The sequence below is a fragment of the Schistocerca americana genome, chromosome 5, assembly GCF_021461395.2.
Source record: "Schistocerca americana isolate TAMUIC-IGC-003095 chromosome 5, iqSchAmer2.1, whole genome shotgun sequence".
NCBI classification, from domain to species: Eukaryota; Metazoa; Arthropoda; class Insecta; order Orthoptera; family Acrididae; genus Schistocerca; species Schistocerca americana.
Window position 1 is genome coordinate 242,393,687 of NC_060123.1, and position 12,256 is coordinate 242,405,942.

Below are 12,256 nucleotides of genomic sequence, written 5' to 3' on the forward strand. Positions count from 1 at the left end.
AAGATTCTGCCCCTGCTCACACCACTTAGAACCATTTTTCATCATTCCATCCCCCCCTCCTCCTTTCCCAATACATGTGTCAAAAAAATAATTATATAAACAAATAAATAAAAAAAAAAATATTGCCGCACAATCTCCACTATGCTCTGGTTTGGACTCCGAGCTCCTTGTAAACCCATCTTATTGCCTTGTTGCTATCAACATCACTGAAATTGTCACAAGACAATAAATTATTTGTCTTATGCATTCTCATCCTACTACCTGTGCAAATCCTATTACTGACAAGACCTATGCCATCAAAGGGACAGCCAGCATTGAAACAGTTATATACCAACTAATGTGCAACCACTGCCTGGTCTTTCATATTTATAAGACAACCACCAAATTGTTAATAAGGGTAAATGGACACTTCCCTGTTGCAGTGCACATCTGTGACACAATAGTGGCTGCTGTAGCATGCTCACTGTCTCATTCTCCCACCTAATACCAGGATTTTATAACTTGAAAGATGGGAAATTGCTCGACAACTTTTGCTCTGTTCTTACCACTTCCCTGCAGTCTACTTACAGTAATTTTTCTTGGTACAGTCTGTTTTTGCACTTAATTCCCATTCGGTCCTTTTTATTTAATTTTTTTCATTCTCCCTTTGATTTCCTGCTCTTTTGGTATATGTTATGTCTGTACAATCATCTATAATATGCCTAATACCTTCTCTGTCATTCACTATGATCTATTTTTCCCTCTCATCCCGTCCCACATCTTGAGTGGTGTTTATCTTCATGATTTCCCAGTCTCTTTGCCTCCCAACATTTCTTTCTTTTGTCGTGAGCACCTGGTTACATTGACTTTTTATGCAAATCCATCTGTTGTCTGTCTGCTTATTTTACAAATGTTTTCAATTCAATTATCACTTTCCATGTACCGGGTGATCAAAAAGTCAGTATAAATTTGAAAACTGAATAAATCACGGAATAATTTAGATAGAGAGGTACAAATTGACCCACATGCTTGGAATGACATGGGATTTTATTAGAACCAAAAAAATACAAAAGTTCAAAAAATGTCCGACAGCTGGCGCTTCATCTGATCAGAACAGCAATAATTAGCATAACAAAGTAAGACAAAGCAAAGATGATGATCTTTACAGGAAATGCTCAATATGTCCACCATCATTCCTCAACAATAGCTGTAGTCGAGGGATAATGTTGTGAACAGCACTGTAAAGCACGTCCGGAGTTATGGTGAGGCATTGGCGTCGGATGTTGTCTTTCAGCATCCCTAGAGATGTCGGTCGATCACGATACACTTGCGACTTCAGGTAACCCCAAAGCCAATAATCGCACAGACTGAGGTCTGGGGACCTGAGAGGCCAAGCATGATGAAAGTGGTGGCTGAGCACACGATCATCACCAAACGACACGCGCAAGAGATCTTGCACGCATCTAGCAATATGGGGTGGAGCGCCATCCTGCATGAACATCATACGTTCCAGCAGGTGTTTATCAGCCAGGCTGGGGATGATGTGATTCTGTAACATATTGGCGTACCTCTCACCCGTCACGGTATCAGTTACAAAACCAGAATCACGCATTTCCTCGAAGAAGAACGGCGCGATAACGGTAGATGTGGTAAATCCAACCCATACCATGACTTTCTCATTGTGCAATGGAGTTTCCATGACAGTTCTAGGATTTTCGGTAGCCCAAATTCTGCAGTTGTGAGCATTGACAGACCCTCAGAGCGTGAAATGAGCGTCGTCGGTCCACAACACGTTACTCAACCAATCGTCATCTTCAGCCATATTTTGAAACGCCCCAGCCCAGAATCCTATGTGTCAGCCACCAAGACGAGAGTTTCTGGGGAATTGTATGCAGTCAAGCAAGTGGGCTGCAACAGTACTTGCTGCAATTATTGATAGGCTTCATTAGAGCTAGATGACCATTTCCAGGGAAAATTTTTGTGGAGAAGGTGGTGCAAAGGTTTCTCATGCTCTGTGGCATGAGGTGCGACACGATAATAGTTGAGTTTCCCAAGGATGGATTTCAACTGGGATCTATCCGTGGGCTCAGGCAGGTGTTGAATGGCCTCAAAATATTGTGGAGTCAGTTGGATTCCTGAGATCGAGATACTCCACTTGTCTTTGTTACACTTTAAGTTCACTCAATCAAAAATTGAAAATAATAAATCCAAATTGTCAGCAAGGTCAACCATGCCCATGAAGATAAAATTAGAGAGATTAGGGCTTGTAAGGAGGCATACAGATAGTCGTTTTTCCAGATAGTCGTTTTTCCCTTGCTCTATTTGTGAGTGGAACAGAAAAGGAAATGACGAGTAGTGGTACAGGGTAACCTCTCCCTCACACCATATGGTGGCTTGTGAAGTAGGTTTGTAGATGTCGATGCAGAAGGTTTGTGGTGGATTTATCAGCCACCAGAGTACTGTCCAGATAGTTTGCAGTGCCAGGCACACTGTGAATTAACCATTCAAGGTACTGCTGGAAAATGGCAGGTGCACTTGTGATTCCAAAGAGAAGGCAGTTATACCTACGCAGGCCAAAGGGAATATCAAAGACTAACACTTCATGGGATGTGGCATCAGTTGGAAGTTGAAGGTATGTGTTGTGCAGGTCAAATTTTTGTGAAAACTTTGCCTCTAAAAGCGTCATAGGAATGTCTTCCATCGTCAGAATAGGGTAAGAGTCTGTCACAGATTGAGAATTCACTGTTGTGCTAAAATTACCATAAACCAAAGGGCTCTGTTAAGCTTTTCAGTGACATTGAAGGGTTTCCTTGTTGTCTGTTGGAGATGGGTGTCAAAATCCCCTCATCTTCAAGTCTCCATACCACAAGGTGGAGTTTGTCATGAAGAGCAAATGGCACTGTATGAGCTTTGCAAAATTTGGGGATAGCTGTGGATAATAAGGTGATGTGTGCCTTGAAGTTAATGACCCTAGTGGAAGGCAGAGAAAACACAGACAGGAACTTGGAAACAAATTCAGATGTGTATTAGTAATAGTCCACAGCAGTGATGGTGGGGTCAGTATTATGAATGTCCAACCCCAAATCATTGAAGAGATTGAGGCAAAGTAAGTCAGACGCACCGGGTGTAGTGTACACGAGGATCCAGGCAGTTAGGGTTTCTGACCCAAATTGTATCTGGGCGGAAAGAGTGCCCATGATCTCAATGAGGTCATTACTGAAGCTGTTTAGAAGTGTATCAAAATGCTGGCATGGAGGCACCCCTAACTTTTAATAAGTGGACCAATCAGTGATAGTGGTGGATGAGCCAGTATCAATTTGTAACTCAGAAGGAACCCATCGAACGCCACTGTAATTGACAATAACTCTGTAGAATGTGGAGGATCGATTGCACAAATGACACATCAGGAGGATCAGAGTCCTCAGCCAGAATGCCCAAGCCCTGACAGTTTATGGAAAGAACAAACACTAGTCGGTTAGTAGAGCGACAGTGCAAATGATATCACATCCTAGCTGGTTCTTTGCAAAACACATAGAATCCCCATGGAGGCTGCAAGCAGTCCAGGGTTACAGCTGAGTCCTTGGCGAAGCGTAATTGAAGCCAGTTGCTGGCTACGATAGAACTGCCGTCCAAACCTCATGCGCCAGACTAAGTACTCTCCTCGCAACTTGATGTTTGTGGGCCTATTTTCAGCATGTGACACAGTGGATGCCTGAAGAGGTATGGTTTGTCAATAACCTCTATTGTCACATTGTATGCCGCCTCATAGGAGTGCTGTTGATGCCTCTGCTGGCCAGGCCGCTGAGTTCCGGGCTTGTGAAGTCCTGTGTCATCTTCTAACACTTTAGATGATTTAAAGTGGTGAAGTATGTGTATAAACTCCCACTTCTTTAACAATACGACTTACTTGAGATTGTCAGCTGACTTTCCTTGCTGGTTAGCTTGCTGCTCCAACCTCCTTTTCTCTTCTTCTGTGAAGTATATTTGCTAAGAACAGGAATTTCTCCAGACTCTTTCTACTTATAAAACTAGGTTGATTGGTTTGTGGGATTAAAGGGACCAGACTGCTATGGTCATCGGTCCCTATATAAAACTAGGCTGGCTTATGCAGTTTCTTTTGCTTCACTCAACGACGTATGTTTGAACATCAAACTTTTACAGATCTCAGCCTCCACATAAACAAATACTATCAAGTAAGGCTCTTTGCATCTCCCAAGGTTAGAAATGAAGTAGATTTACATACAAGGTAAGGTTGGGTTGATAATCTTGTCCTTTCTCAATATGATCTCAATACACCTCTTATCCTCTTCATGTCCAGAATGAACATTAATTAAAAGTCTTTTTCCAACTCCATTGTTCTTTTGTCACTATAATCGTCAAAGTTACAGAACAGCACTGAATACATAAACATTCCTTGTTCTTTCACTACGGCTTCCAGCAAACACTTGTCGATGCCGTTCGACCGCCGCACACACAGACAGGTGATGTGGAGTGAATAGGCTCTCTCACACTTATATTTAAAATATCGTGTGTTCAAGATGGTAGTAGGATGAGTGATTCTAGAATTTACGCGGAAATTCTCGAAACACTACATATCTCCCTCCTCAAATCGAACATGTGATATTTTATACATTATCATTATGTACATTAACATAATACATAATAACAATTCACATTTTAAAAGTATTCATCTATTACATAGGTTTATATACTTTTATTTTATTTTATTTTATTTTCTTCACCCTTAAATCTTCGTAGTCTATAGAGCAAGCTTCCGATGTTTTTTTAAGAACATAAGCATATTTATTTATGCTTTCAGTCTGTGTTATTATTACTTAGGAATTGTGAGGACTCTTTCTTTAACTCCAAGCACAAACTTCTGGTGTTCATAACACTTGAGTACTTTATTTTTATTCTAATTCTTTCTACTACTTCTTTAGTATGTAATAGTCTCATTATTTATAGACTGTAGTTTGGAGGAACTCTGGGCAAAATAAAAATGTTCTCTTTTGACACTCATAAACTTACCTAAGATAAAACATGTGACTTCTGTCACAATACTGTCCCCTCCTGCTAGGATCAGTACCTATACCGTGCCTGTTGGTTGACCATATGAGTACACTTCCTCTTTCCATTCTGGCAGGTACGCCCCTTTTTACAACATCCCTAATTTTTAGGCCACAGGTCGTCCTATCTCCATGTAGGTACACCTGCTCTTTATATTCAATAAGTGCCGGGTACGCCCCCCCCCCCCCCTTTCCTTTCTGAGTAGGTAATTTTAATGTTTGTGTTTAAGTGTAGCTTTGTGTGTATGCAGATGTGTGATTCTCTGGCCTATAAGATGTAGGTTATTGGAAACCACAGAAACTAAGGAGGACTTCTTCGATAGAGGTAGATGAATATGGAAAGAGTGAAAAAATAGATAGGTCCTCAAAAGAGAAGTAAGAAAGGAAATAAATAGAAATGGTTGCTAAGATCGAAGAAGAAAAAGAAGATAGCCCCAAAGACAGGAAACCCTTTCCACCCCCCTTCCCCAGGATCCCTACCTTGCCGGTACTTGAGTGAGAAGCTGGAGGAGGTTTGGTGTTAAATCGCCTCCTACAGAATGGACGTTCCTACCTTCATTCTTGAGGTCCCCGAAGGAAATCTTAGCAACCCTATGGAAATGGCAAATGGTGAAGAATCAGACACACTTGTTTGCGAGGGTTGTTAAAAAGGTGTGGTGTGTGTTTTGTGTTAGTCATGATTTATGTGTTCTTGTAAACGATGCTGCATGCTGTTATCCACAATACCCACTGCTTTCCAAAACTGATACAAACCCTCCCATCTACATCACATTTTATAAAAGGTATAAAATATGCTACACAAAATAAAAAATCTAAACACTATGGTATAACAGTTGTTCAAATATTCACCTGATACTATATTTTTCCAGAAACATAATATCTCATTCAGTTTATTTCGTCTGGAGATCACCTTTTATCCGTGATTCTCTTAAGCCAGTCCTTAGGTTATAGTCATATCCAGTTTCCTAGATAATCAGATTATAGGGTAGTTTAAGAATTCAGAAATAGATGACAGAATAGCTTAAGATTTGAAGGGAATTTGGTGCAGGAAATCTATTTTGGAAGAAACACCGAAAACAACTCGGGATCCGATGGTCGTCACTCAGAGTGTTAACATCCCTGGGGGATAGATGACTCTGCCCGGATCCCATGGATCTGATATTAATTTCACTTGAGCAAGTGCAGACCAGTACTTCTCGTTAAATTTTGTTTGAAAGTCTCCCCACTGCAAAACAATCACAACTTCACTACTCAATACCACATTAGATGAAGTTATTCTATATTCTACTCTATCCTGGATAAGTTTGAATTCTCTCCATATTTCATCTGTGCTCTTCCTGGCATCAGTAAATTTGGAAGAATCCATAGGCGATGCATTCCTGGATGTTATTCTCTCAGTGACTTTCCGATCTACAATTTTCTCTACCTGCTGCTCCAGACTACTAACATTTATGATATCAGAGCTTGCTATCTTCTCTTTGAAGCTTCTTTCTACACTGTCTACTCATGTACTTACACCTGTAATTTGCAATTGAATGACAGGTATTAATTCGCTATACTTATCTTGCTTTTCAATGCTATCTTTTAAAGTATGCAATCCCTGCTTTACAGCATCAAACTTAACATTGCATACATTTTCAATTGATCCCAACTTTTCATTGATTTCTGATTCTACAGTATTACATTTTTCTTCAACATCAAATTCTAACTTTTTTGCTAAATCTTGTAATTGATCATTCTGTTTCTGACTAAAGTCAGTGAACAGTTGATTTACATGGAGGTTTAAAGAGTTAGTTACTTCATTCTTTAATTCAAATTTCAAATCCTCTGCCTTATTATTTAAATTGTCAAATTCAGTCTTTAAAGCCCCCATGGTTTCGCATGAACTACCAAATTTTGAACATTGATTAGCTTTACTAACTCAGACCAGTCTGGCATTTCTCTTCTGACTCTCATAGCCATAGCTGGTTCTTGGTTTTTTCCAATTGCCCTAAGTCATTCATATTCTTATTATCTTTAGATCTGGTAATCATTAAAAAAATTCAACTCTGAGTATAATAACTACAATAATATTGTTCACTTAACAGTTCTTACTAGTTTGTACTAAAACAATAAAGTTCTTTTTTACACTCACCCGGCATAGAGTTTAGGCTGCGTCGGCGAGCGGATGTGTAACCACCACTGATGAACAGCAACTGGTACCGGTGGCGTCAGTTGTTGGTTTCCACATAGGCATTGGTGAGCGAATGTGGAAGTAGGTCAGCACCGGTGAACAGCAACTGGTGCCGGTGGCGTCAGATGTTGGTTTCTGCGTCTGCGTACTCACAATGTGTGAGAGCTGTATACTCCCCACACCAGATCTTCTTAGTCAAATTGTTCTCGGCATATCTCTTCTTAGTTTAATACGTCGAGATCTTCTCCCCGTTCTTTTAGTGTTATTACTTTCTTACGCCTTCCATTTTTGTACATTTACTATTTTTCACCATTTGAATTTTTAGGCAGTATCCAATTCTGTGGACTGGTTCTTTGGTCTTGTTATGCTCGGTTGCTATGGCAACACATAATATCTTCTTATCTCATTTTCATCTCAAAATTCCTGTTTTCTTCTGCCCTTCCACACAGGTCGCCACGTTCTAACGCTTTGCGACGTGTGAGGCAAAAAATAATATTTTCTTATTTTTGTAATGTGATGATGACATACACAAACTTTAGTGTCACTGTACTCATTGACTGATGATGTATTTGACTCGAAACCAAACAGAATTGTCTGCAGAACATAGATATATGACTGCCAGAAACCAACTAAATAACATTTATGAGAGATTTGGTTTAGTAACCATTCCTCTTCTCACTATGAATCTGAATACACATCTTATCCTCTTCATGTGGAGTGAATAGGCTCCCTCACACTTATATTTAAAATCTCGTGTGTTCGAGACGGTAGTAGGCCGAGTAGTTCTAGAATTTGCACGGAAATTCTCGAAACACTACAATCTGAATTTTAGGGTCTGAGCTTGGTGCAACACACATGATTTATATGTTTTGCATGATGTCATCAGTGCCTGGCATCTAGGGTGCCGTGGCGTATTCCTTTGTTTTTCTTTTTTTATTATTATTATTATTTTATAGGAATCATTAGCTCCAGATTTGAGTAATGTGACATGGGAAATTGCCTTCTACCTAACCTGATGGGATATGTATGAGCAGTGAAGAAAGAGGTTAGATTGTCAGTGTATTTATGTAAGGAGTCAGCTTCTGAACGGTTAACTTTGGCACAAATGTCAAAACTGTTTCATTTGCAAAAGGGTGGCAACTGTCAAGTTCAGGTTTGGTGATTTTTGTTGGCTTAATGTGTACCAAACTTGAGGCCAGTCTTCAGTAAGAATGTCAAAATTGAAGAAGGTGGCATGAGGTTTAGAAATTGAAATGTGATTCCAAGAATTACCAACACTTCAGTGTCATAACATGTCCATTTAAGGAAAATATTGCCAGTGTGTCAAAACCATGTTAGAGGCTAAAGATCTACAGATACAGGAAACCCCTCCCTAACTGAGCAATGAAAAGTTGCATAAGGATCGATCCATTGTGTTGCCAGTACCTGTTATCTCTCTGCCCTTTAGAGACAAAATAATAATTGTCAGTGAGTATGAGGGCAATTGAGGTTAGCAGTAAGGATGTCATAACTTTAATATCAGATGGATGATGTTGGCAGTGTTTAGCAACAGTCAGACAATGTACACTATCTCATCAAAAGTATCTAGAAGTCAAATGCAGAATTGACCACTAGATGTCACAAGAGGCAGACCTGCCAGTCTAATAGGAGGAGGAGAGAATTGTGTAGAGAAGCAGTAAGAGCAGAATAGGTCTGCTAGGAGAGTCAGTGACTTCACATGTGGACTTGTCATTGGATGACACCTAAGTAACATCAGGGAGCCCATCCAGTTAGTTGTGCAGTCTAACGCACTGCGTTCTGGGTGAGAAGGTGTGCTGGTCCCCGTCACGAATCCACCTGGCGGATTAGTGTCGAGGTCCAGTGTGCTGGCCAGTCTGTGGATGGGTTTTAAGGTGGTTTTCCATGTGCCTTGGCCAATGTGGGCTGGTTCCTCTTATTCTGCCTCAGTTACACTATGTCGGCAATTGTTGCGAAAACACTTTCTCCACTTACGCATACACCATAATTACTCTACCACGTAAACATTGGGGTCACACACTGGGGGCCAAACCGCTCAGTAACCCTGGCTTCGGTATGGGGGGCGGCGGTGGGGTGAGTGGACTGCTGTAGCCTGTTGTGGGGTTGTGAACCACTGAGGGCTATGGCAGGGATGAAACCTCTCCATTGTTTCTAGGTCCCAGTTCCTTACAATACAATACAACATCAGGGACATTTCAAACCTTCTAATGCTTCCCAACTAAGCTGTTGGTGATGTAACTGTTAAATGAAAATGCAAAGTAACAGCCACAGCTAAACCAAGACCAGCAGACCTCATGTACTGATGGGCAGGAGCTGTTGACCATTGCAGAGATTGACTGTTGAAAAATCACATGGTATCAATGGTAGCTATCATTTGTGAGTTCCACAGTGCAAACCAGAAGTCCAGCTAGCACAGGGACTGTGTATATGGAGTTAAAAAGAATGATGTACAATGATCGAGAAGCTCCTAATAAACCACTATTTCTGTAATCAATCTAAGAGATGGCTGAGGTAGTGTAAAGGGCAAATCCAATGGACAGGGATGACTGGAGTCAAGTTATTTGTAGTAATTAATCATGCTTTGCTCTGTGGGAGTTGGTTTTGACAGATGCCTGGAGGACTTTACCTGCCATCATGTACAATGCCAACAATGAAGTACGGAGGAGGTGGTGTTATGCTGTGGTGGTGTTTTTCATGGTTAGGATGTGATCCCCTTGTGTGCTTCATAAAACATGAAATGCAGAAGGATATTAATGCATTTTACAGCATTGTGTACTGCATATAGTAGACGAACAGTTTGGAGATTATAACAGTTTGTATCAGTATTATAATGGACCTGTCATAAAACACCATCTGTGGAGCAATAGTTTGTGGACAGTAACATTTCTGAAATGGACTGGCTTGTCCAAAGTCTCTAGCTGAATCCAATGGAACACCTTTGGGATATGTCAGAATATCGAATTTGCTCTAGACCCCAGTGTCTAACATCACTACCTTCCTTCTCTGGTTTCAGCTCTTGAGAAAGAATGGGCTGCCATTCCTCCATAGACATTCAGACACTTCATAGAAAGTGTCCTCAGCAGAGTTTAACCCATCATAAAGGTGAAGGATGGACACACCCATTACTAGTGTTTGCTAATAGCTGTCTGAGTACTTTTCTTCAGATAAAGTTTGTGGGAAATGTTGGTACAGGGGAAGGCGGTATCAATGATTGCTAGGAAAGTGTGTGGTGATAATGGGACAGGCACCAAACTCAGAGAACCCAGGAAACAATTAGTGTCTTTAATAGAACAAGGACGCTTTTGAATAACAAAATATTTTCAGACAACATAATTCCAGAGCTTCAGTGTGTGTAAAGAACAGCATCACAGGAGAAGCAAAAGGTGCTGTAGAGTGTGTGTGTGTGTGTGTGTGTGTGTGTGTGTGTGTGTGTGTGTGTGTGGACAACCAGTTTTGGTAAAATGATCATCTTCAAGTCACTGATGAATATTATATCATGTGAAAGGAAGGTTCATAAGCACCAGACATAATTACTATCAGTTGTAGTGACCGATAATAATAGTTTATTTGATGCCAAGGATCCTTCCTTCGACGTGATGTGCATCCATGGCTTGTAGATGTTAGCTTGACCAAAACTGGTTGCCCATGAATACACATGCATTACAGCAGCTTTTGGTGGTTTCTGTGATGCATTATTTTGTACAACAGGTTGCAGATGTTGATCCAGTAAAGCAAGATATATATGTAATGGTGCTTTGAACTCAGCAACCATGAGACGACTAGTGTGGTTGTGTTAGTGACTTTTCAAAACAAGGAGAAGAAGAATGTGTGAATGTTCCTGTGAAGATGGATAGCCATTGGTCTTTGATATTTAGAGGTGTTATTTGGCCTGTTGCTATGTAGTTAGCATGATGGATTATACTGTCCAGGTGTGTGAGGGACAGACAGTTGTAAAAACTGTGTGTGTGTTTGAGGGGCTAAAAAGTTTCCTGCCAGAGTCAAAGGGGCCAGTGGAGGTTGGCGTTACACTCGCAAATACAAACTTTCAACTATTAACTTTTTAAATGGTTTCAAAGGACAGACAGGATGTGTGTGCCTTCCGTTTTTGGAGTGCAAAAGTATATTTTGGAAAGGAATGAATTTTGTGAATGGGAAAGAAAGAGGAGAACAATGAGAGCTGCAAAAGTCATTAAAAGATATTGTAAGGAAAGTGAGAAACTCATAATATAAGTTATGAGAGTGAGTGTCACTTGTGCAATTGTGAGTTTTATTTTGTACAACTGATGGAGGACTTAGTCTGATAGCTGAATAAATTCTAGCACTCTTTTTCATTACCCTGTCTGCCACTAAAAGCCTCCTCTATGCGGTGAGTGGCAATCTATCCTTTTTGTATTGTTGTTATTCAGTCTCAGATTTTCCACTGTTTGGTTACACATTTATGAAGTTTGAGGAAACGAGTGTATTCTTTCATTATTTTTTAGCTTTAATGTTTTGAAGTCCATTTATATGTATTTAAATAAATGTCATTACATTTTTTTAAAAAAATCACTTGTTGTTATTCTTAAAGTAAATAATGGATCAATCCAGAACAGTATAAGTAGGCCACAACTGATTCATTATGTTTTTATTACAGGCCATTTGTGAGTGTGTACGTCATTATCTTTGCCTCTATCGGGGTGAACTACTCAGACAAAAGTTCAGCGGAAGTCTTCTCTCATTAGCTAACTCCATCAGGCGATTCATAATGCCTCAACTGTTTTGCATTTCACATGTCCTGTCACAGCATACCACCACCACTGCTTACTTGTTGTCACAACTTCATGATGCTGCTATGCAGGCAGTGTGCCCAATCACAGCTCCCCTGCTTACTGTTATGCTGCATGCAGGGACTTCCATTTATCTCAAGTAAGTGTTGATTTAAAGGATACAGAGCCTGAAAATGATGTGTCAATAGCAGTTATGAGGAAAAACCTATAACTGAAGTAATGTATAAATTGAGTGAATTGCAGCATGGAAAATT

General features: G+C 40.2%; 1 protein-coding gene across 1 annotated transcript in view; it reads left to right on the forward strand.

Annotated features, from left to right (window-relative positions):
• Nucleotides 1-12,256, forward strand: part of LOC124616790 (gamma-tubulin complex component 6) — a 254,299-nt gene that overhangs the window by 138,309 nt on the left and 103,734 nt on the right. Inside the window, exon 9 of the mRNA XM_047145205.1 lies at nt 11,870-12,141. Coding sequence (XP_047001161.1) covers nt 11,870-12,141 — 272 coding nt within the window. The remainder of the gene's footprint in view (nt 1-11,869; nt 12,142-12,256) is intronic.